General features: G+C 41.7%; 1 protein-coding gene across 1 annotated transcript in view; it reads right to left on the bottom strand.

Annotated features, from left to right (window-relative positions):
- MAP7D2 (MAP7 domain containing 2) overlaps positions 1-23954 on the bottom strand; it is a 92613-nt gene extending 68659 nt beyond the window's left edge. Inside the window, exon 1 of the mRNA XM_065641134.1 lies at positions 23855-23954. Within this exon, the coding sequence (XP_065497206.1) occupies positions 23855-23897 (43 nt within the window). The 5' untranslated portion in view covers positions 23898-23954. The remainder of the gene's footprint in view (positions 1-23854) is intronic.
- Between the last annotated feature and the right edge of the window lie 3421 nt (positions 23955-27375).

Here is a 27375-nt window from a genome sequence, read left to right on the forward strand (position 1 = left end):
ACCAAAACAGCTGAAACCCACAAGCAGCAGATCCTATTTGGGGGTTTCTATTTTACGCCTGCGCTGGGTGCAGCAGATGGCTCGCCTCCCCTGCCTGCCCTGCCAACGGGCCTGTAGGCTGGCCTGGCAAGGCAGGGAGGAGCAGGAGCGCAGGGAAAGCGCAGGAATGGTTTGAAGAATGCTTTGAAGGCAGGACGGGACACCCAGAGTGGCACACCCAGCCCCACAGCCTAATGCATCACCTCGCCCACACCACCACCCGCACGTCCAACACAGGGGTTTGGCGGGTGGCAGCTGAAACGGGCAGCTCTGCCTGACTGTGGGAGGGAGGCCACAGCGCATGGCTCTTTCAAGCTAAGAGGTGGGTGTTGACCAGCCTAAATGAGGGAATTGCACGCCTAAGCCACACAACCTGACAAGCTTGATTTAGGATTTCGTTTAATGCTTGAATTGTAAATACAATACTATGCCCGAGCATGACAACTCATTTCTTCCAAACTATTAACATCTGTTGTGGTATTTCAGCTTTACCAATCTAAATGTATAACCTTGCTTAAGAGCATCACTGGGTAAGTCAAAATCAAGGGCTCAGATGGCTCTAAAAGGCCATGAGGAAGGGCTTTTATTTGGAGCAACTGAGATGCATTTTATTTTACACGTTTATCTTATTTGTAAAGATGCTAGTGATGTTTGCGAACACTGGGCAGCATGATAATAAAACATAAAGCAGCATCCTGTCATCTGCGCACACACACAAAAAACAAGACCAAACAAAATATTTTGGCATATGGAACCTAGAGAAGAGCGAGCACCACTTTGATAGTCTCCAGAGGCAAAAAAAGCTTTTAAAAATAAAAAGAAAAGGAGAAGCAAATAGTGTATGTAAGAAGACAAAGTTAAGGCATTACAAAGGTTTAACTACATGCTCTTAAAATTCAGTTTTTATTCTCTGCAATCACTCAAGAGCTAGTTCAGAATACTTTACAAAGACAGTCGATCTTTTAGAGTAATACAGTGAGAATTCCCTTAATGTGCACATCCCAGAGCCCTAGCAGTGTTCAGAGCACTGTGCCACTTTTCTTAAGGGTCAAAACTTCAGTTCTTTGATATTGCTGTACTTTTAAGTGTCTTGTTAACAGTAATTCTTTGGTAGATCAAACAAGAAAAGCTCAAGAAGTAGCCTACAGCATCATAAAATAAGCTGGACTATAACAGGCAGAGCAGACTGTACAGCTCTAGACTAGAGTTATTCAAAACAGGCCTGATAGCCCAGCCCAAGAAAGCAGGGCTAGGCAGGCGGCTTTCTCAGGGCTGCCTAGTGAGACAAATGGGATCCCCCATAAGGAGGGTGAAAAGTCCTCTTGTCTGGGATGTGGCAAAGCAGGGAAGGGATTCCCCTTTCTTCTTGTCTTGAATTCACAAAACAAGCAAGAAACGCAATCAGGGATGTCAGCATGTTTTAGCCCATGTTTTCCCATGTTTTCCCATGCCATCTAACTGACAGAAAATTTAGAAGCTAACTTCTGTACATCACAGGGATATTTGAAGTAAAAGTGAGATGTCTGTCTAATAGACACATAAGAATGAGATTTCACTAAGAAACTGCAACAAACACAGTTCAAAATTTTAAGAGAGCAAATAGACTTTCAGCACTGCATGCTCTTGATTTAAACTTGAAACTAATAGGGCCGAGCATGGAAATGACATGCATGGATTGCTTTCCTTTGCAGAGATCAGTTCTGGAGAACCAGGACATACTACAACAGCACAGATGGAAGATAAAGATGCGGATGTTTTGAAGAAGATGAAAAAGAAACAAATATAATACTGTGATTGCATTCCTGAAAGTGATAATTTAGAGACAGGATAGAAAAAGCATATTAGGCTATGTATGCAAATTTACATGAAGGAAACAGACGCGAGGGGAAAAAAAAATCAAGAATAGAAAATGAAAATATATGGTGGTGTTAAGTCTTCAATGCACTAACTCTACTTACCTTGAAACTTGATAAGAACTGGCCCATTTACAGTAAAAATCATATTTTAATCCCATCAGAAACACCATTTGCCTTATTTGATTTATAAAGCCAACATAGTAAGAATAAATAGCCTCTAGAGCAAAACCAGGTGCCAAGAACTCTGACTTCCCTTAGGAGCAGAGTTTTGCTGTGCTCATACCACTACATGGCTACATACAAGGTTAACTGATAATCTAGAGGACAAATTACATGCTTTTCTCTTCAGAAGCATCAGACAACATATGTTTTAGAAACAGCATCATTGTAGATGTTTTGAGAGAAACTATTAAGAACATTGTCATCATCTACAACATCAATTTCCTAGCTTCTGGAAAAAAAAGAAAGTTGTTAATATTGTCTTGATTAAACCACTCTAGGATTTTTAAGGACCATTTCAGAAGTCCTTTGAACATAAACCAATAAGGAAGAAATTATTTTGCTACGGAGGATTATGTTTGTATCTGATTAAAACAGAAAATACTGAATAAGGAAAAAGATAATCTCTACATAATTAATTTTTCATTCTCAAACTTATTGCTAGTTTTAACAGAAAACTGAAAAATCTCTGCAAGTCTACACTATGGTTATATATTTATGAAATTGCATGATTTATCTGTACTAGAAAAAAAGCACAAGAATACAAAGTAGACCTGTGGATTTTACAAAGACAGCAGGCTTGACAAAATTTTCCTTGCTGCATATATTCTGCAGAAAGTTATGTTTTAAAGAGATTTGGGACTTCATAGTGCAAATAATGGCTAAAGGCATTTATGAATGGGTAATCTTTTCACACATGCCAAATTCGCAATAGAGTTGAAGTTCTTAAAATTAGTTGAAATTATCATCAATAATTCTAAGAAATGCAATACATTTTCTGTCTAAAAAGAAATTGTACATAATATTTAGGAAATAATTCTACCACAAACCCTTAAATATTGACTTTTAAAAAAAGGTTTCACTTGCGCATATTGCATAGAAAACCTCCACAGTGGAAACCAGACTCTGAATGATCATTAATACCATTCAAAACAAAAGACTGTTCACATTTACAGACAACAGCAAAAACTGTGTGAAGACACAGGGATGAAGCATGTGCAGGGGGTCCTGGCCAATCCCACCCTGACAGGCACCTTAGGGACTTTCTGCAGGGAAGCTGTCACCCTCGTGTTTGATACACCATACAGCTCCAACCTCCACAAACTGGCCCTCCTCCAAGACTGTCTTCCTCAATATTACCAGATAATTCAAAACGTCTCATTGTCTATACTTGCCTCCCACAGACATTACTCCCCACATACACTTGCACGAATGGATGCTGAATTTTATCTGCCATTTTCTGCTCAGTCACTCAGTATTAGTTTTTCTATAATAATAAACTTTAGTAAGTGACTACTCCTTACACAACTATTCTTAACACCTTATCAACAGAAAACTGCATCTCAGTATTCACACATTTTTCCAGATCAATCATGAATTCTCCAGACAGTAAAGAGCTTTCGAGATGTTTAAGGTCTTTGGTGAAGGTTCCTACAAACATCTTTCAGAAAACCCAGGCATACTCATCCGTCTGGGTCACTCCATCCCACATATTTGCTGACCTCTTGCAAGAAGTCAAATTGGTTTACAACACACATTTCCTTACAAAAAGCACATCAGGTCTTCCCACTATATAATATTTTGTCTATGCAGTTTTATGCTTGAAAACTTTGTTTTGTCACTCTACAGTTATCTAGATTTTTTAAGCCTTTGTATTGAGGCTAATTTCCTCTGGCATTCAATCTAATTTAAGCAATAGATTAAACTACATTACACTGCAAGAAAGACTTTGACATGAAACACTCCTTAAGCTCCCCCACGCAGAATACCGATGAAAATAATTAATATTCAATGACACAGCCTTATGTTTCTTGACTGCTCCTTTCACACGTGAACTGTTTTGCAACCTGCCACAAAGTCTGGCAGGGTCTGTGTGATGGGGCAGGGTGTTCACTGTCCTTTTTATGCCTTTACCAGTTTGCTCCTCAATAGTATCCGTCTTATAATGTTATTATTTAACTTTCCAGAGATTATGCTCTCTTCCATGTTCTCATTTGGAGATGTATTTCCCCCTTTCTGTTTCCAATATCCTATTTTACCCTGCTGTGTAACCATGTTTTAAGGGTGCAAAGAAAGTACTGTTTTGATAGATTATCTTTTACTCACCCATAAAGGAAAAAAAAGGTATGTTCTCTTCTATTGTAGAAAAAAACTGCACAAAGTCTCTAATTTTGGGCTCAGAGTTGCACTGTGCATCAGAAGCACGAAATAAAAATGAGTCCCTGTCCCACAATGATAGTAGTTGTAACAGTAATGAGGCATTAAAAATGACACAAAGCAGCCATGGCAGGAAAACTGGTCAAAGACTAAATACTATCTGTATTTGGCAAATGTTGCAGAAAAAGGCGTTTCATTTATCCAAGTAGTCGTTTGGAGCATCAGTAAGGCAAACTCTACAGCCCCCAGGAAAGCAGAAGGCAAAAGGGGTGCAATGAGATCTAAACCCCCATCCGCACCGCTGTGCTTAGATGAGGCTTCCTGAAGCTGAAATCCCTGTTTTACAAGAGGTAAGAATGGTTATTCCTGACGGAAGCCAAAGCAGGGTCCGTATGGCTGGAGAACGCTTACAGGCAGAGAGCTTCCTGCACAGCACTGACGGGGTCTGGTTTTACAGACCTGATATCAATTACAAAAAATAATTAGGTATCAAAAAGCCTTCACCAACTGCTCCTTCCTATCTGGGACTCTACCCAATGTCCCCCTTCTATTTGATTCTTTTCCAAAATGAGAAATCTGTTCTTTACTTATTCAGTTATGGCTTCATCTCCAAAGCAGGGGACTCCGCAGCCTGCTAAGTATGTGGCTCTCTAGTTATAAATGGAAAATAAGCTTACGTTCACTGATAAACACATAATGAGCAATGGAAACATGCCAAATATCCAAGACCGCTACGTAGAATATAGCAGGTTAAGTTTTGATCTTCATTAGATATACCTGTATCATCTATTAATCCAGCAACAAATTTGTCTTTTCTTCAAACTCTTCTCATGACTACCTGAGATTTAGCAATAAAAATACCCTACATGGCTCAACAAGTTGTATATTAAAAACAAAGCTCAAATCAAAAGCCTGAAGCTTAGTAATTTTTAGATTTTTTTTTTCCCCCCCAAACCTAGTCCCAAAAGCTCTGCTGAATGACAGGCTACAAGAATCCATGTATACATGTTTACCTTACACAGACCTTTCTAAAACAGGGATGGGCAACTCTCATCCTAACAACTATTCCACATTTCCAATTACCACATTGCCAGAAGCTAAAACACCACAAACACTATTTGCTTAAGTGGCACGTGTTGTAACCACAGTGGTCAAAGGTTACAGTGACGCAGAGTATATATGGAGCAGTAATACTATTTATGATTAAAACCAGCTTCTGTTTCGGAACCAAAGAAGCAACTGCACACTGCGTTTTTTTTCAGGACATATCAATACATCTGTTAAAAGGGAAATTTGCCTGCCTTCTTAAATGAAGAAGTGATTTAAATGAAGCGATTGCCAGCAATCAACTCGCTGGTGCCAAACCAACAGCCACCTGGCCGTATGCTGTCCACCATACAAGTCATACAGATCCCTGGCAGTTCTCCCTTTCCTAGGTGAGGCACCTCGCATCGCACACCAGGGAAAGCTATAAGCATACTGAGGAGGACAGCAGCTCAAAACAAACTGCTGCCACTGGAAAATTCTTGTTTACTACATCTTTGTGAGTTAGCAAAAGGTTTCCAAGAAAGGCCATGGCTGAGTGGAGGCTCCATGAACTACCCTCCTATGGAGAGGAAAATGTCAGAGCAGACTGGCACTTAACCTTTGCAACATGCATGATAAACCTGTTTCGTAAACAGCACCTGGCAGCAGGTTCAACCCAGTGTACGGGAGGGGCTGGCACTGGCCCTCCTGCACCTCCCCAGCACTGAAAGCCTGACCAGGTAGGATTAAAGTGACTGCTCCAGCTGTCAGCATCTCATGAAGAGTGGATAGTGGCTCACAAATTGTCTTCTCAGATCCAGAGCATTCTGTTAGGACAGCTACAGCATCTCCAGTGAACCAGAGAGAGTGAGATTCATCCTAACTTCAGTTGTCCAAGGAAACAGACACCCATCTCTGAGCTAGCAGGGCTCGGCTTCCCTGACTCACTTTCTGTAGAGTGAGGGGTACTTCTAGGACCCATCACCTCCTCTTGAGAGAGGAATTTAGATGTGCCTATTCATAGAATCATTTGGTTGGAAGAGACCTTTAAGATCAAGTCCAACCATAACCTAACTCTGGCACTAAACCATGTCCCTAAGAGTCTCATCTGCACGTCTTTTAAACACCTCCAGGGATGGCAACTCCACCACTTCCCTGGGCAGCCTGTTCCAATGCCTGACAACCCTTTCCGTGAAGGGATTTTTCCTAATATCCAATTTGAACCTCTCCTGGCACAACTTGAGGCCATTTCCTCTTGTCCTATCACTTGCTACTTGGGAGAAGAGACCAACCCCCTCCATGCTACAACCTCCTTTCAGGTAGTTGCAGAGAGCGATAAGGTCTCCTCTCAGCTGTCTTTTCTCCAGGCTACTCTAATCTTCAACTCCACTTAAGGAGAGCCCAAGACAACCAGCACAGACAGATGTCAGATTAATTCCTGCAGAGCACCTAACTGTGCACAGTAATGCAATTTGTGCACTCCCCTGCCAGGGAGGCATTAGGGTGCATGCCGAGCATGGGACAATTTTCTAGAGGTATTTTCAAAATATGACCTGTCTTCATTTGCCTTCTTACTAACCACTGAAAAATGACCTTGCAGATGTAATATCAATGCAGGCAGTTTTCATTTAAACATTTAGGGGTAGGAGGAAAAAAAAAAAACAACCAACAAAAACAAAAACACCAACAACTCAAACTCCACATTTTTATTGATGACAAAGGAAGAACATTAGGCAGCAGAACATAGATTCCTTCAGGTAAGGGACATTTAATGATGAACTTCCAGTTAAGGATCAAAGGCTTCGAAAAGAACACTGTAAAATCAGAGTTTCTAATAGATTACACTATCTAAAGCTCATATTTTTCAGTTCCATTACATATAACTATATTCTTCATTATCAGCCTTTGGGCTCCTGAACAAAGGCAGAATTCCTTCACTGTTAGAGGAGCAGACCTTGAGGGAAAGAGAACAGAATAGCATGGCTTTGAGAAGAATGGAAAAAACACCAGCTACAGCATTTTAGCAAAGGAACTAAAATATTAGGCACTTAATTTCATCATTATCTCCTTGGACTGCTGAAGAGATGAAACATAGCCTGAAAACCTATTTTGTCAAAACTGAAACATTTAAGAAGCAGAATGCCTAAAATATACAGAGAACCGAGTTCTTGATATGACACTGACAAATCCATACCTGGCAACACTTTCTTCACCTGTGACACCATTCATTAGCAGGTACCATTTCCCAGGAAAAAGTCTATTTTCAGCAGATGAACACAGTAATAGTACCAGCTTTCCAATATATACTTTCACGTTCAGCATTTGCTGAAGCTGAATGCTCAGAGCAGCATGAAATAGATGGCCCTCGCGCTCCGTTAACCTCAGAGATAAAAAAGAAACCCGAGGAGCACTCGGAGTTTTCATATTTTAATGAAAGCACAGCAAGAGCAATGCTTGCAAAAGGTCACAAGGAAACAACAGTAGTGCAGTAATGCTAACATAAAATGCTCGACCTTTATCTAATCTTAATCCCATTATCCTTTTTCCCCATCATGACAATAAATTCCACTGAACCAAAGGGATGCATGCTATTTTCTTCCTGTGACACTTCCAAAGAATTTTTATGTATACATGTGCACAAAAACTGCAAAGATTGAATCTGTTACCAGAGGACAAAAAAAAACAACAACAAAAAATCACAAATGGTAAGAAGAAAGAAATAACCTTACTGAACCACATTTTTCTTTTTGTGCAGCACTAAAGGTTTTTAAGTCAACACATCCAGTAGATGTTCTGGTATACAACCGCATACATTGATGTTTTTCGAGGATCACCTAACAAGAGCAAGATGCTCCTTTTAAAAATTCTTTCATAAAAGCAGAGATCTGACTAAAGTTAAAAATCAATAAGCAGAACCCTTACGTTTCCACATTTATAAATAAATATGTAACAGGACCATGAGAAAAAAATCAATGAGTTCTTCTCTAATATAATGTTTCTTTAAAGAATAAGAATATATACGGAGTCTGTTTATTCTTTAATTAACGTATGTCATTCTTTATTAATCATGGTTTTGCTTAATTTTAGCCAAGTGTCTGGAATGCAAAATCCCGTTCTGTAAAAGAACTATCAGCAATTATACCTTTTGATGAGTAAGTCATTAGGAATGGCAGAAACAGCTGGAGGAAAAAAGCAATTTCATAGGAAGATAATTCCCACATTCTGCACTACTCAGAGTTAAGTATGTCCATGCCCAAGTGCTTCCAGGATTATTTTCTCTACATAAACACCTGCACACTGTCTTCATATCAAACTAAACAGAAGGAAGCAAGATCTGTTAAAAACAAAACAACTTGTTAAAACTGTAGTTGAGAGTGGATTTTACGCCACATCATTTGTCACACATGGATGTTAAAAACAGGGAACAGGAATGCCCTCTTCTCCCCATCTTCTCTGGGGCTTTCATTTTATACTTGACATAAGTAAATTAAGAGGTATCGCTCAAAAATAGCTTCCTCAAGATTCTTCCCATGCAAACTATAGCTATTCATAAAAGAAATTCAATCCTCCTGACCACAGAGGAGATAAACTTCTGAGGCAAGACAGAATTGTATTAATCTCTCCAAATCTTAGTCAATACATTGTATCAGCCTTTTGAAAGCATTATAAAAATGTTAATACCAATAGCTGTTTTTGCAACAGTTGAGGAAAGGAGATAGGATAGATGCAGATTAGCATAGAGGTGAGATTAAAATTTGAGAAACTCAGGTTATAGTTCCATGCTTCATCCATAGTATCACAGTATCTTTAAAAAAGTAAGTACACAAATATCTATGTTCTTAATCTTGTTGCAAGAAGCACGATAGATAATGCACTACAAAATGTTAATGGATTCACTGCTTGTTTATTCCTACATAACTTTTCAGAGCTTTGACACTAAAACAATGACCTTCATTCTTGCTTTTAAGTCAACATCTCTAAAAAAAACCAACACACCTGCTTTCTTACGTCTTCTGCCCCCAATCATTTTTTTTTCTTTTTCTTTTTCTTTTTTTTTTTTTTTAAATTCAACCTATTTGAAAAGCTCTATATCCTTCTAGGAGACCAAGTCATGGTCACTGACCAGCAAATGTATCTTCCTTGCAAAACTCAAACCTCACTGAGTAAGCTAAGTAGAAAGAGCAAATGCCATGAGTTAATGACTTTGATTCATAATGATTTTTTACAGTAGAGTACTCAAGCTGGGAGAAAAAAAAAAAATCAATGCATCAGGAGAAGGCTTAAGGAAAACAATAGCAATTGTTTATTGTTGGGAACATATACGTAACTACAGTCATGTCTTGGTAGCATCAGCTACACAAAAGAACATGCTACATGTAAATAAGCATTGCAATTTTTGTAGGTCTCCCACAACAAAACATCAGTATGAGCTTCCTACCATTTTCCCCTGACACTGTTCTTAGAGAACAAGCAGCAGCACAGAAAAATCACAGAATAATTTGCCAGAACTTGCCCATGTATATCTGAAGCAGAGATCGTTTGTCTGTTTTCAGAAGAACCTAAAAGCTGCTACAGAAAAATGAAGAGTGAATGGATTCCTTCCTTACTACTGACATCAAAGCTGTCAATGCTGTGCATGCAACCTCAACTGTGGTTTATGTTGGTCACCATTTAAGACTTCCAGTAGTGTTAACACAGGCTTAAAAAGAACACTAATACTTTGCGCTAAATATTTCAAATACAAGGGGTTTTGAAACTGAAAGCTTTCTGTGATTGCAACAAGCTGAAGTTAACCCCACGCTGCCTCGCAGCTGTTTACACTGTCTCCCCAACATAATGCCCATCCACAAGACATGAATGCTCAGGATCCCAGCTTTGACCCTGCAGATCCACCACCTCCTCACCTTCCTGAAATCAAGCCCCAGATGTGCCTTTGTGGTTAAAGTTTCTTCCCTTATCACCTTTCCTAAGCACTCAGGACCCTGAAGGAGGCAACCTCCTTCAGCTTTACATTCCTTCTAAAGCTTCTCAAAAAAATTGTACCATTTCATACCCATAACCCCCAGCTCTTCCTACAATAAAGCAAAACACTTGCATTATCCCTGCCAACACATACCTCTCTGTAGTCTATCCCCTGCCTCCATGCACATGTATGAGGACACAGCTTAAAATGTTTTTGCAAACCTCTTCTCTGCACATGCCATGTCTACTACTTCACCCTGTCAGCCAAACAAAACTACTCCACACCTTTCAGCTAGTTGTATTTTAAAAGAGAAGATATGAAAGTAGGAAGGAAAATCTCCACCTTTCTCAATACGTTACCATATCCACTTAGATAAACTTTCCATCTCCTACAGGTGTCTGTTTTGTACACACAAAACCTCACTCCTGTCTGCAATTTGCTGTTCTGTCAACCATTTTAAAAAGCACATGCTTTCATGCTACAAGGTGTTAAAAGAGCTTATCCTTCTCTATACTTAGCAGGCAATCTTCATAGGAGAAGAAAATATATACCATTTCCAACAGGAAAAAACTTTTAAGGATATTTTACACAACACTCAAAACAGGACCTTGATTTTTCCCCCTTTATTGATGTTGTGCTGTGAACTTTTTGTCAACAGGAATAAAACAAGGCTAAATATCAATAATAGTTTTATAATTATTTGAAAGCTCTTAAATCTGAAACTAGGCAATTGTACGTGGCCTCATATATTCCCTTCCCTTCAAATGTGCCAAAAAAATTTGCCCTTGGGTGTGCAAGGCTCTGACAGCAGGCTCCAGTTATGGCTCCTGATGAGAAGCAAAGCTCAACTAAGTAAAAGTGTGGGTTTTTGGGGTAACTACTGCATATCTCTACCTAGCTTAGCAACTTACATGCTGGAACACTGAAGGACAGCACATGGGTGCTTGGAACAGGTGTGATATTTGATGAGGCTGTAGGTGGCAGCAGGATATCTTCAACTCTCTCCTAAGCCAAAATCCTTCATAAAAGTCTTGCAGAAAAACAGGAAAGCTGCTAATGCTTTAGTGATACCATACACTCGACACTGTTCAGTCTCTTTCTGCTAAGTAAATGCTAGAAGCCTTCACCAGCAGGGCCCCATGTGCAGAGCCCAGGCAAAAAGAGCCACAGCAACACGCTTTCCGGCTGCAGTTTAGCTCCAGATGTGCCCACAGTCTCGTGCCATAAATCCCACCACATTCAGAACAAAAAACCCAACACTTGCCAACAGCGTTACGGCTGACATTTTTACTTCTTCCAGGAAGGCAGCAAGCTTGCATCTGACATTCTTCCTTGACAAAGGAAACTCTCAAAGCAAGGAAAGTGGAGACCATATCACGTTTTTCATGAAGCTAACCAGCAGTGTCATCTATCTCTTCATGCACTATATAGTGCAATCAAGCGAAAAATCTAAGTAATAAATCAACCGTTGTACATAAAGCAAGAGCCTTGCCTACTTAAATGCACTTACTGAATTTTGATATTGATAAATGTTTAGCAATACTGCAAGAAAGTGCATTAAAAATATGCTAGCTGCATTTACAACAAGAAATCCAAAAACTGCACATGATGCTACATGTCAGTGATTCTCTCTTGATTTAGTTACTTTTAATTACCAGGAAAGTATGCATCCTGGATCAAAACATACTGACAAGAAAGATATGTCAAAAAGCTTTTTTTTTTTTTCCCCACCAGCTTTACTTTCCTTAGTTAATTTGGAATTCCATCATTACAACTTCAATTGATTAACCTACTAATCAGGTTTGCTGCACTAGGGGAAAGTAAACAAGAATTGCAGTAGTTTTGGACACAAGCACAAAAAAACTAAACCCCATCAACAGTAACACTAGAACAGTAGCAGCTGGTAATTCCACACTTTGTTTTATATCCTGAGAGGTTTGTCTTAACTTCATCTAGTCAATACTTCTTGGAATGTAATAGCAACACTCAGCCTGCAAATCCAGGAACCATACTGGAATACTTTTTGAAGTAAATTAGACATCTGACCTTTTATTCTCTCCCTCAATTAGTGCTTATCTAGAATCTGTACCGAGCTGAACAGAACCACCCTGAGCAGCAGCTGCCACACTGCTGTACACCTATAGCAAAAGGAAGATCATAGCCGCTGTACCCCTTGCCCAACATAAAAGGCTGGGCCACACCATCCCGGGCCTCTGTAAGAGCAGGAACTCGCTGCTGCTGCCCAGGGAGCCTCAAGGCTTCTGCACCCACTTCTCTTTTTCTCCTCTTCACTTCCATATGCCATGAACCATGACACAGTTGCTCCCTCTCCAGACTGATGGGCAAGAAGGCTTGCTTGTTTGGACTATAATTGGTTGGTCTAATAAAAAGAGGATATCTGCCCACAAACCTGGCCTCACTGGAGAGGTACATTTATCAGATGTAGAGGAAAGAGCATTCGCAGCTGAAGGCAGCTGACTATGGAGCTCCTTGCCAGGACTGATTAGACACAGACCAACTGCGGTCAGGTCAAAGTCCAGGACACACCTATACAAGAAAAGGCTTTTGTTTGATAGTGGCAGCAAGAAGTAGTTCTGCTGAATGCAGAACGTCGTATCACTACGCACCCAGGTTGAAAGTCAGCACTTGCACAGGAATCCTGCACTCTTCCAGAATTTTGTCTCACACATAGATAAAAATCAAAAGATATCAAGTCAGGGCTTGAGAAACCTGCCTACCCACAGCAAGTGAAAAGAAGAGAGGGATGAGTAGGTTGAGTTGGCTTAAGTAATAGAAGCCAGTAAATATTTTGGAAGGGAAGAGGAGGAGTCAGAGTTGCAGCAAAAGTCCCTTCTCCTCCTGTGTGTGTAGAGGAAAGCCTGGGAAAAGGATGAGCAGGTCTACATGCATCTTAGAAGGTTGGATGGCCTTCCTTTATGCCTGAACTGACAGCGACAAGAGGAACAGATTCACCTTGGGTAGCAGGCAATGGGACAAAGAAAATTACAGGTATATTGTCACAAACAGCCAACTATACCCACCTTCTCTACCTCACTGGGAAGGATTAATGCTACCAATAAAAACAATATCCACAGAAAATTCAGCATCCAAACTTCTTAGATAAGAACACAAATGGTATTTGAAATGTTCTCCCAAACAAGCAAGCAAATGTTTTGGTAGTTTCTGTCCATAGGCAAAAAGACTAACTGTCAGAGAAAAATATTTTTGTCTTTGCTTTTAGTACCTCTTTCCTGATGCACCGAATATTTTTGAAGTAAAAGGAGAAAGTCAGCTACCACCAGAAGATGAAGAGATTCTTGTGCCTGATGAAACAATTGAAGACTCAGGGGCAGATTATTTCAGCATAATGAGCTTGGGTAAATCCAGAACCAGGAGTCAAATCATGCACCCTCTTATTTAAGCAGTGCTAGCTGATGCACACTGAAAGAGGTTTTCTCTCTACAAACTTGACACCATCAGCCCTAACAAGTTTGTGTAAACTACATCACATTCAATTACCAAAGACCCCAAACAGTATACTCAATGGTTGTTGCTCAAGATCTACCTCTAAATAAATATATACATTTATTTCATTGTTCCCTAAAATAGCACTCAGCATCTGCCAGACAATGCTGAAACCACCATTTTACTGAATTACACTTAAGAAGAAGAAATTTTGTTTATTCTAGCATAGGATGAAGCAATGGACTAGATTATATAGCTAGAAACAAAAAGGGGGGTGATGAATGCATTCAAGTCTAGTTGGAGTTAAAGCTAGCTTTTAGCTGCTGAACAGCTATTCCATATTACTTTACTGGTTTTCTTTCTTGGGACTTTTCAGCTGTCAAATTTTATGAAGCACTGTACAATATAATAAGCTTGAAATGCTGCTTCTCAGAATCAGCTCCAGCAGTTCTTGGCCACTGAGACTGAAGGTCACAATATAAAAATTACATCTTCCAAGCACTACCTTATACCATAGGAGTTTTGACCAGAGTTTCTCAAGATGTGTGCATCACCAAGAGATATCTGGATTCATTTCAGTACAAAATAGCCATTAGAAAACCATCTGAGGACTTTTGCCCCTTTACTTCTCTGAGTCTATAACTTAAGGAAGTATATCATACTGCAACACGTGTTAACCAATAGCTGCTGTGAAGACTAGGAAAACATGTCCTTGGCCTGTTTGTTTTTTTTGAGACCTTTAATTTTCAAAGAGCTCTTTGATATGGTGATTCTTCGTTTCTGAACAGTAACGCCTGAAGCAGAGGTTGAATAGCATGGAATTCATTTTCTTTTCCACCTTTTTCCTCTTACTGGTCTCCTTGCCTCCCTTGCAGCTGCCACAGGAAAAATTTAAGAACTGCTTTAGCCCTCGGGGCTCCCACTGCAGTAGGCTAGTGAAAGGTCAATTCCTGCCATCTGATGGGTCCAGCCACCTCCTTGGCCTCATGCTTTTCTCTCCCTCTGCTCCCAAAGCTGGATGGAGAAGGGTGAGCCCTGCTGGAGCACAAGAATTAATCACTGCATTGAGTGCAATTATGAAGCCAGAGTGAGGAACAGGCTAAAGCATGGGAATCCATATATATACTTGACGGAAGATCTATCCAGTTCGTCTGGATGCATCTCTAACTTCTGGAACTATAATTTGTGGAAGCATACTGTACGCTTGCTGTGATCTTACACCCTGCCTTCAATGCCTTCTTCTGAGCACCAGAGAAGACAGAGTAGCGAAGGAGATACTGTTGCTCTGACTGAAGTGGCCATCCTTGACCTTGTTGGCAGGGGTGAGCAGATGGGAATGAAGGAAGTAAACACCATTAGAGAGAAAAATAAAAAGCCATCTTATAAAAATTCAAGAGTTAATTTAATAGTACGTCAGTTTATCAATAGCACAGGTGCACCATTATCAGCAAGTAGGCAACAGATGATGTATGTATTGCAGGGGTTTTACATCAACGGAAAATTCAGCGGTCTTCCAAGAGTGTTACTGTGCTATTTTAAACACCTTTTGAGTTGCTACATGGCCTGTGAGCTTGTCACTATGCTTTAGGGACCACTCATCACAAGGAATCTTGGTTGCATGAAGACTTCCTTTACAGTATTCGGTTTGTCTCCAGAATTACAAACAGACCAGCCAATGACACAAATTAGACTTGAAAGTGGATGCGCTCATACTGTGTAACGTGACTCTCAATTCCATTCATGCATCATTTGGGTGACTTCATCACAGACTTAAAATATTAAGATTCAAAACCAGGCTACCTATTCTTTTTAAGGCACTCTTTGGCAGTATGAGACTTAAATGAAGATTGGATACAGGCAGTGACAATGGTATAAGAACACAGATTACAAAACCGGGGGGGTGGGGAAACAACCACTTGAAACAGGGAAAACATACTGCAGGGGAGGAATATGCAAAATTACCCTTAGATTATAAAAAGTACTATGAAAGACAAACTCTTCCCATTTTCTGTGTCTCAAATAGTCTGTGCAGTTACTTATGTTTCAGATTTTCTTGCAGTTCTGTAACTTGATAATGCCACAAAACTCCAACCTGTCTGCAGAATACTTTCTCAAAACAATCTCTCCCCTATGCATCACTCTAACTTTTTTACTCAGTGCCGTAACCTGGCCCCAAGGAGCCATGTAACACATCCTGGACCACAACCCTGCAATCCAGCATCCTCATCCAGAACCTCATCAAAAACCCATTTATGCCAAAGGAAGGTCACCCACTTATTTCATTGCACCATTAAACCACTTCCCATGACTGCTGAAAATTGCCATGTTTACTTATAACCACAGCACTTAGCACTACTAAACCCAGGAAACATAATGCAAATACTTATATCTATTCATAGACCATTAAGCATACAAGGAAAAGATGCCCTGTGGCTGAAGCACAGTACTAAAAATCAAGAAACTTAGGATAAAAGTAAAGCCCTAGTCCCTGTTCCCTTTAGGACAGGGAAAGGAGAACCAGCCCATCCATCATGTATTTTGGAAGCCGTAATAGGCTTACTTTTTATCAGCATTTTAAGAGCCCCAGCAGCATGTGTCCAGCCCTCTCCCTGAGGTCTCTTTCCCCTGACACAGCGTAGGTCTGTACAGACACAGACACACACATGCCACATTCAGCACAAATGAGGGAATGAAAATGACTGGGGAGAGCAAGTCACCAGCGACAGGAGAAGGAAAGCTCTTCCCAAAACGGACCCAATGCCAGTGGCAAGAGTTTCTTTTCAGCAGGCAACAAGCACACTCCATCAGGCCGCCCCATTGCCAGCATCTCCTCCTGCCTCTCCATAGTCAGTCTGTCTGTCCAGCTGAAACAGATTGTTAGTTGATACCACCCTCCTGAAGGAAGGGAAATTAGAAAGCTGTACTTAAAGTACATAAAATCACAATAACAATGTGTGGACAAACACTGCATATTGCCTTATTTTCCCTTCTGAGACAAAAGGAGAGGCCTTTCTTATGCAACTTGCCACATGGCCAGCTTAGCAGCATGAGAAAATATTTTTGTTTCATATGACTGGAGATTTTTCAAAAGCATGTTTATTTTACTTACAGTATCATCACATATTTTAAGTTTATTCTAACTAAATAATCAAGGCTAGTTTGTTCAGACTGTAGCGTTTTTCAAACAGTCACTGATTTACTGCTTAGGTGAAAAAGCAGTGATGCTCTCTCTCCCTGGCCTGGTAGGAGAAGAACCTGTGAGCACTTCTGTTGCAGTGAGCAAACCCAGGCATGCCACACTGCCTTAGGAAAATTTCTACCTTTCTTTTTTTGATGAAAGCCACATTAAGAATTTCAGTATTCCATCACACCTACAACCAAAATTAATTGCAAACTAGAAGTATTTGCACGAATGTTTTGCTGAAATAAAGAAGAGCTCTGCTAGCTTCTGCTTGGCACGAGACACGTAATTCGATAATTCCTACAGATGGAACTAAGCAAGGCATACCTCCGGATCTTACCCAATTGAAATAAACCCACAATACGTCCTCCAGCATCTGGCATTAAAACAGACAAAACCATCAGATATGCTAGCGTTACTACTGTTTTCTTGTAGATTTTCTGAGATGCTTTTACAGTGGCATCCACAAACTGATACATGGTATCATCTATTTTTATTCAACACATCCTTTTTCAACCTATCAAAACCTCATGTAGAAGTGATAAATTCTAGAGCTTCATTTTATTAAAATCACTACCAAAAAAAAATCTAAGAGAAGTTATTTAACAAACAAAGGGAAGTAGATTTATGAAGCCTCGTACACTCTCTTCCAAAATGTTTTGGTTTTTTTTTTTAAATGTTGGATCCATGATGGTGTTAAGGTTACAGAGCACAAAATCCATTTATCTTTTTGTGCAAGTAGATGCATTAATATGCATGTGGGGGCAACAGGCATCCCGCTCTAGCATAAAGGACCAACTCAAAATACACCCCAGCCTACAACATCCATTATATCAAACCATGTTAATACGTATTAAGTGGACTGGACCTCTTGGAAGGCAAATGCAAGCACACAGGAATGACTTTACAAAATGACAGATGTAATTATCCATGAAGGGGCTGACTTCAAAAACTTCAAAGTACAGAAAAAGGGGAGTTACCAGATTTTTCGCACACCAGGAGAATGATTTGTACGTTCAAGACTGCACCAAACATGTATTTACTCTTGTAACGGAAAAAAGAAAGTTCAAAAAAAAGCTAAATACTATGTAGTGCACAGGAAACAACCTCTTCTGTTAAATCACTACAAGAAATTCAGCTCAACACTATGTTTTTCGAATTATCCTAATCAATAAAAGCACATATGCATAACACTGGAACACAAAAAGTTGCACTTTCCATATTCTAAAGGAATTCATTTAACAAAAGTGAAACATTAATAAGAGATGTTTGCTACTGGCACCTTTATTTATGCCAAGAAAAACAACATGAAACCACAGTGAAAGAACAAACCTTGGCACACTGCGAAACAAACAGTTTAAAGCAAAATGACTTTTAAGCAAACAGCTACCACAAGGCAACTGTGCAAACCCCATCCAACATCAGGAATACTTCTACTAGTCATCACTGCTTTGGGCATTCTCACTGAAGAGCTGCTAAAAAAGTAAAGAGGAGCCTACCTGCTGCATAACTGACATTAATGCAAAGATCACAGAAATGCTTTATCAATCTCAGCAGAGCAGACATTTGTCTGCAGCACCTTAGTACCACAAGAACAATCAGCTTCCTCTTGATCAAAGGAAAACAGATGCAAACACATGAAAGCAGCAGCAAAAACCTCCAGATATTCAAATGCAAGAGAGAAAGTGATGCCCCAGAATTTAGGGCAAAACATTTCCACATGGTTTGATCTGGCATTCAGTAAGCAAAAATGATATATGCAAGTAATACAATGAATGAAAACAAGGACATTCTTCACAAGGCTTCATATCGCAGAGAAGATAGACATTAGATAGGTAAAGTGGATAATTCGTTTAAGAGTTACAGGAAGAAAATGAAGTTAAATATATTAATTCATTACATCTGCAGAAAGCCTGAAATGTAGATGCATTATGTATGTACATGCACAGAACACACAAGACAATTCAAAAGCAGAAGTAATTCTATAATATATGAAACGGTTTGCTTACAATTTATTATAACTGGAACAAGAAGTACTTTACCAAGATGCTTACAAAATTCACACATCCAGGGTGTTAGGTGCTAAAGTTTTAGGATCTTGACAGTTCCATGATACAAATGAAGAAAAGGGAAAAAAACATGTATTATTTGGATGACAAAGTCTGGTAGATGTGTTACAGATTTTAAATAATTTAACAATAATCTTGAGTCTATTTTTTTTTTCCATTTAGTTAGACAGATTTCCACTATCCCACTTACCTCTTATCTTTACACCCCCACACATCATCATCGTTCATCATTGTGGAGATAAAACACAGTGAAAGATATTTCTAAATATCCTATTTAAAGTCAGTCCAGGGTAATACTATACTGTAAAATACCTGTGTGATTAGCCAAGATTTCAAGTCACTTTTTTCATCAAGTTGATAGGCAGACAACTGAATGACCTGAGTAGCACTGATTCACTGTGTGAGCTGCATGAACATAAATATATTGGGAAAACTAACACATATACTAATTCCAGCCACAAAAAAATACACAGGTGATGTATTGAGCTGTGATGGAAATACCGACCACAAGTCAACTACAACAAAATAACTCAGAAATGATCTAAATGTCATAAACCATGCAAGTTAAAAAAAAAAATAATCTGTTGCAGTACTGACAAGAGCTTTGCTTTTAATTACTGCAATAACCTTGGCTGAGTTACAGCATTACTACTCCTTCCGTTACTTAAGCACATTATCCAGATATTCCCCCTCAGCCAGTAGGAAGGAGTCACAGGAAAGTTAAATTTGGGTGTGTAACACAAGTGTATTTAACATACTTACTGACCCGAGTCACTGTACACTGAGAGCTGAGTATAACCTGTCAGACACACATCACCGGAAAGGTAACTACATTGAACATGACCTAGAAGATACACAGACCTCACAAACCCTGAAGTCACAAGGCTGAGAACAACTGTGAGAAGCAATTAAAGGGGTCAGATGGCAACAGGGACAACTCAAATTGGCTGTTACCCAATGTAGTTTGCATTCCCATAATTTGCATTAGCTTCCTGATCAGTTGTATTTCCCACCTCGTATGATCCAGTTCTTTTATAAAAATTCCATACAAATACTTTAAAAACAAACACCCCACACACACACCAAAACAAACACAACACACAAGTGGATACATAATTTAAACTGATAATAACTGCTTGAGCCAGTTGCAAATGAAGGGTTGAAAACTGCAATGCCCTGTCAGAGCTGTTGTGAAAAACAGATTTCACGATGAGTGGTCGAGATGCCTGGAACAGAGAAAAACCAAACAAGCTACTCTGCAATACTGATACTGGGACCTTCTGGCAGAGATGAAACATGCAAGAAGGAAATAAGATTTTTGTTTGTTTGTTTTAAATCACCTGAAGAATTAAAAGCCTCGCTCTTACATTTCTGTAGCTTTAAAATGCATTTCTGAGTGACAGATATGAATAGGATTTTAAAAGCACTTCCCCTGTCGGTTTTGCTCTGCACACATTAAAAGACCAATAACTAAGAAAGTTATTATTGTATTTTATTTATTCATGAGACAAAAAAAAGCCTTACTACATAAATCTTCATACAATATCAACATGCAGGATATATAGTTCCATTACATTAAATATGTATATGCTCCTTCAATTAGCATGTCTAGAAAGAATTAGCTAATATTAAAAAAGCATCCCTGATGCCTTTCCACTGCTACAGATACACCAGCCGCCAAAGCAAATGAAGGTGACAACTATACAGTGTCAAGTTTATTGAGGCTTCGCTTTCCTAACGTGCATTTCAAGCAATATACCTTTTTTATTTCTACAATCTTGAAATTCAAAGGTAAGATATTTTTCTTCACTGCAGTTAATGAAACTTAGTTGGAAAGGGATTTGACTTTTTTTTTGGAAGGACAGAGGCAAAGTCTGTCAGAAGTTACAATATTTTAAATAATAAAACAATAACCTTGAGAGTATGCAGTGTATTAAACTGCTCTGAACGAAATCAAATATTTGCAAATGGTAACATCACATGAAAAGCAGCACATGAATTAACTTGGAAATGAACAAACTTGAATGTCCATATGTGAGAAAATAATACAGTACCAAAAAAAAGTATACAGTTTGGAAGAGCACTGCTATCAAGAAGAAAAACCCACAGAGTCTTTTTAAACAAATAAACACATTAATTTCTTTCACACAAATTGTTTTTGTGATATACAGTCTAAGTTGGCACAACACATAATTTTTCCTTAAATCCTTTTAGGGCTAACTTTTCCGTAAGAAGAAAAAATACATTTTGCTCTAAAAACTTTGGCGTTCAGTATTTCAGTCTCTCAGAACATATATTAAGCAAATTTCACCAGGCAGCAAAAGGGAAGATGAGAGATTCAATACTGAGCAACTTGTTCTTCAAATGCTACTTAGTCATTATCATTACTACAGATGGCAGCAGCAATAACGCCTACATTTTGATCACCTAACGTTCTCCCTGAAAAAAAGACTCCTGCAATGTCTTCTCAGGCTGTAACATCTCTAATGTTTACCACATGCCTTTGATTTTGGGCAAAGAGAAAAAACTTGAGCTTTGCAAATATTATTTGCTTGTGCTACAGATTTTTGCTCCTTTTTGCAGAATGATAAACCACTAAACAATATTCTCTTTCATAGTAGTCAAGAGATGCAAGTATCTTCCCCTACTGCAGGCTTGTTTGTTACAGCTTGATCTGGGCAGAGGGTCTGAAGCGACGGACATGCTAAATCTGGCATCTCACTTCCACTGCCATCCTAGCAACATCCTCAGCATTGGAGGACCCTAGAGACCAAAACTCAGATGCTGTAGTTCTCTGGCAAAGTTTACGAAGCGGGACAGTGGCTGAAGCCACTATCCATCGCTGAGGCAGCACTCCTGGGGGTAACACACTGGGAAGGAGCATTTTACTTTGGGACAGGGAGGTAAGATCTTCCTACGGCTGTGAACAAGATGAGGACTCCAGGACCAAGATGCACATACGAACACGTGAATCAAGAGAGCATCGGTTCCAGATCTGTGTGAACAATCTGGATTTGTAGCTGTTGTGCTTGCTACAAAATTGGTAAGTTGGGTCCCAGAAGGAAAACAAAGTCTCATTCTCTGCTGCAACAGATGCAAATCTCATCCACACTCCTGTCTTCAAAACACACCACAAACACATAGACAGTCTTTTACACCACATTGTGTATTATCTTTTAGAAGCCAATTCAAACAAAATAACAGATTTGGCCAACACCACTCTATGCTGCTATGCTTGGGCATTAGTGTTCAAATGCTGATATTGACCAAAAGTGATTATATCTGTCTGTGCTCTACAACACATGACCCGTTTGATACCATCTTCAATTAACACAACATGCTGCCTTTTCTATGGATTCTCAGTCTTAAACAGGGTGAAAAAGAGATGACGCCCTGGTCTACCTAATGACTGAAGCTTTTTTGCAACATTCGCCTCTGAAGTTAGAAAGCATAAAGTAGAAAAAACACAAGAATAAAACAGTCCAGGAAGAGTGCAAGTAAATATTGGGAAGATTTCCTTGTGCTTTAGAGAAGAAGAAAAAAACTCATAAATTCTGAGCATTAATTGTTTTTCTCCCTTCTCTTCCATGTGAAACATGAAAAAATGGAGACCCAAGACCTAGAAGCGCTTGACTGCTCAACCCTAAGAGCTTACCACGGGAGCCGTGACTGCGGAGCACGGGAGGAGGGTGAGGAACAGCAAGCACAGGTGTTCCCAGCTCCTTCCTTGGCTCCCCACACAGCATTACCTCAGAGAGCTCAAAGACTCGGATTCATCTTCCCACTCCATAAATTTGGGATAATACTTCCTTATCTCCCAAAACAACTGTAAAGCTACTTTTAGAAACTACAGTGGCTTAGGATAAGAGGCAAATTAATTCCCTTGTTACGCCCCGCGTTTAGATAGTTCGCCATCCACAAAGCAAAAGCCGCATATCAGATAATTAAGGTAAAAGTATAATGAGCAGCTACCTAACTCCTTAATCACCACTCATCTCATACGTGGAACCAAGGAGAGGTCACGTGAAGAAACAGCAGCCAGACCCACCCTAACACCTACACGTGAGGCCGAGAGCTAAGGTCACGACCACCAGCCTTGGCCCCAACATCTCCAGGTGCTGAGGGACTCGATCCCATGCCACATGCAACTCCATGCACCGCAGCAGCCGCTCACCCTCTTCGCCCTCGGAAATTAAAAGTTATGTTCGCCAAGCGACCAGGAGGGACCTTAACAGGAGCCATGGCTACATAAGGGCTCAGAGTGAGGCGTTCACGCTCGATACCAGCTCAACCAGTTTGCTGACCGTGTTGGCCAACCGGCACAGGCAGGCCCGGGCACCGCTGAAAATGAGGTTTATTAATCGCTCTCCACTTCGGGGCAAAGCCGAGCTGCCGCCCTCCCCGGCAGCACCGCCGGCAGTCGGGGAAACCGCGGCGGCACACGCGGCTGCCGGGCCGGCCCGACCCGCCACACAAAAGCCACCTCATGGCAAACACCTCCCGCACCAGAGGCGGCACCGGGGGCCTCGGGCGAGACCCGCTCCGCGTCCCCCCGGGAGCCACCAGCCGCCGGCTGCCCCCGGCGCCGGCACCTCCCGCCGGGGATGACCCGCCTCACCCCTCCGCGGGGTCGGGGCTGCCCCCCATCTGCGCCCCACGGCGGGCCCGGCCCGAGATGGCGGCCAGACCCTCCTCCCTCAGCGCCGCGCCGGCCAACACCTGCCGGGCAGGCAGGGGAGCGACCCTCGCCTGCCGCCCCTTAGGGCTTCGGCCGCCCCGGTCCGGGCGGGAAAGGACGGGACGGCGCCGGGAGCAGCTGAGGGAGGCGAGCGACCCGCTGTCCTCCGGCACCTTGCGGGGCCGCAGACTCATCCCCTACCTGTCGCCCGCGGGTAGCTGCGCGCAGCCCCCGGCTCCGCCATCTTCCTCGGCCGGTGGCCACCGCCGCGTCCTGCTGCCGCCACCGGGGCTCCGCTCCGCTCCGCGGCGCCCAGCAGCCGCCGCACAGGCGCACTGCCTGCCCCGCGGCACCTGACACGGCGCGGCGGGCGGGGAGGAGCGGGAACGGGGCCGGGCACGGCGGCCGACGGCAGCGGGGTGCCGCCTGCGCGGGGCGGGGGCGGCGGCCGCGCCGCCAGGTGCCGCCGCTGCGCTGAGGGCGGGAGGAGGGGGATCCCGCCGGTGGCCGCTCGGTAGAGCGTCGCTCCACCCGGGCCCCCGCTGAAGCCCCGCTGCCCCGCAGCAGCGGCGCCGGCGAGCGCGGCACTCGGCCGGCGGGACGGGGAGGGGAGGGCCGGGCCGGGCCGGGCCGGGCCTGGCGGCAGGGGAGGCCGGTCCCCCCGCACTGCCCGTCTGTCACCGTGCGCCGTGGGTCAGCGCTCCCTTAGGCGAGGCCATCGGCGAGCGGGCACGTTTAATCGGCTTGTGCCAGAGAGCCAAACGGCGTGCCCCCCAGCTTTCTGCCTGCTTTTCCCAGTTTTTTTCCAGATTTTTCCATCCAGGAGGTTGCACGCGCCATTTGCAGCCATGTGCTGCCTCCTTGATGGCACCGAGAAGGGCACAGGCGTGTCCCCCTCATGCAGCTGCTGCGGGTGGCCCCTCAGCCTGGGCTGGCCCTGCGGCAGCACTACTGTTCTGTGCTCTGTTTTGGAAGAGGAGAAATAAAGAAACATTCCCCCCCCCCCGCCCCCAACATTTATATACTAGCAGTTGAAATCCCCCCGTGAGTTTAACACGCAGCTTACGTACTTGTTTCGCTCCCACTTTCCCATTTTTGCTGCTTCTTGACCGTGCAGGGACACCGCGGTAGCCTCTGGGCGCGTGGCCTCGGGCAGCTCCTGCTCCTCTGCCTCAACACAGGACTGGTGCGAAATACCAAACACCTTATTGCCTCATCTTCAATGCCAGTTTATCAACATCGAAATTTAAGACATATTTAATCCTCCCACTTTCCATTCTTAGTACTTCTATTCTTCTTGCCTAGGAATTACATTCCTGTTACATTCTTCTTTAGCTGAAAATACAGACCACAGTCAACATAAGGGGGTAGAGGAAGAAAGTGTTTTCTGTTCAGTTTTTTTCTGGAAAGCATTTACTTGGGTATTCCTGATGTGTCTCCCTGTAAATCACTATTTCTTATTAAGTGCAAATTATTCTGTTGGGGCACTGGTCAACAATTTGTCTTCCATCTATACATTCAAGCAGTGTCTTTGTGTTTGGGTTCACACACCTCAATAAAAGTTTAACTAGACAGATTTAGTTTTTGTTGATGCGTATAGTAACAATCATTCCCAATGTTGCCTTATCAGTGAAAGACTTCATTTTTGTTGTTTCTAATTCTGCCAAATTTTAAAAGCATCAATTGATGTTTTCATGCCAGCTGTTTCTCAGGCTAAACTTCTGTCAAGGAGTTCCACTCAAAATTATTCTGCTTGTCTAAACATGAAATTGTACAGTTTTGCTCATGTTACAGAAGAAAAATCCTGCCTGTTTACTGTGGCTGTTCCCCGATTTCCAGGGGCTCCTTTGGCAACAAAACAAAAGGAAGACTCTCCTGTAGAACACACGGGAAAGAACAGCTGGTCTCAGTGCAAGTTACGTGGGCTTAGTGCTGAGGGAAAGGAAACGAGAGAGGATGAGTGTCCAGAACTGAGAATTAGGAGAGCAGGGAATGGTGTGGGGGAAACGGAGGGACAGGAAAATATGTAAGAGTATAGCCAGCAGATGGAGAAGGGGGTATGAAGGTATCTGCAGGAAGGGCAGATATTTAATTGCCCTCTAATTCATGCCGGAGAGCTGATGATAAGAGGCTCTCTGTCATGAATTTCCTCCATTCGGGCTGGAGCCGGTGGTTGGGTGGAGAAGGACGGATGGGACCACCAGAGAACCTGCCCCAGGGAACATGAGGCTACTAGTGCTGGCTCTCAAGCAGCTGTGAAGCCCGGAGGCAGAGTGTCACATATAAGTAGTTTTCTACACGTGTAATTTCCTCTGATAGCTGGCTCACAAGCTCACCAATATTCAGACTAGGAGTCATGCAGTGAAAAAAAAGATTTTAAAGAAAACTTAAGGAAACTATACGGAAAACATTAAAGCTCCAAAGACAAAAGCCTCCCCTATAGTACTGTATGTAGTATGTGATATGAGTCAGTTTTTGAATTGTCTTTGCAGAGTGTTTTTTCTGCAAGACTCCTGCCTCATTCAATGCAAGGGATGTGTTTAATTAATATATAGTTATTCAATGTTTCTCTTAATTTTCATCATGTAAAGTGGAATCTTTCATGTCATATTCACTGTACATTCCTCAAACCCTGCCTTGAAGGCAGGTTAATTAATTTCCATGATGGCTTTTCTGTGGTACTCTCGTAACTCCTTCAAGCATTAATAAATTTAACTTCATAACAGCCTTCTAAGTTGAAGTAGTACTATTATCATATTTCACACACAGGGAAGAACTAACAGAAGGCAAGGTATCGGGAGTTGTCCATAGTTGTTATTTTATGTTCTAGAGGTTAGCAGGTTATTTTAAAGCAAGAAATACTGGATTTAAATGAGTGTGAATCTACCAGCATCTAAAAACCAAGACCATAACCATTCTTGCCCAGGTTTTACTTTGAATACTTTATGGATCTTTAAGCACCAGACATAGTGGGTTACTTACAATCTACAAAACTTTGGTATGCACTTACACCCAGGAGTCAGGAATGAGTTTCAGATGTATCTGTGTATCCTTCTTCATGACAGATAGAGGAACTCTGGGGTATGTTTTAATCTTAAACTTTTAAAAAAGGAAGTTATGAACTGCTTAATTTTGCTCATACTTCACAGAACAGGATGATTTTCTTGACCGTAGCGGCTAAAGGGGCTTTTCCAGTGTCTGCATGCTCAGAGCTGGAGATGTCACCGTGTCCCTCTCTAACTTTCTGCCCCCCCACCTTGCTCTACTGTCCCTTTGCATCACACTAAAGGAAACCATCCTGGACACGGCACATCACCAGGAGCAATGTGAGGCTCCGCTTTTGAGTGACAGGGGAAGGAGTATGTAACCCAACAGCCCTACAGCTGAGGAATGGGACTGGGAAGTTTCTCCTCACTCTGAGGACCAGAAGCATGAATTACGACAGTGCTGCCTGTGAGGGCAGGGAGAGGGGCAGAGAGATGCTGTGTGTGTGCTGGGCTCTGGCCAGCCTCTTATCTCCGGCTCACTGGCATGAATTATAAGGCAATGCAGGAATTCTCCCATCTCTGTAAGGCACATCGCATTGAGCCCTCTGGTTGGGAAGGTGTTTTGTTGCAGACACTTTGATTATTCTGCTTTCTTCATCTGATGCCTAGTTTGTCCTTCTGTGAAGGAAACTCTGGTAATATTTGTTCCAGATTGTTATATTTTACAGTGGTTTT

This window comes from Caloenas nicobarica, chromosome 1, assembly GCF_036013445.1.
Source record: "Caloenas nicobarica isolate bCalNic1 chromosome 1, bCalNic1.hap1, whole genome shotgun sequence".
NCBI lineage: Eukaryota > Metazoa > Chordata > Aves > Columbiformes > Columbidae > Caloenas > Caloenas nicobarica.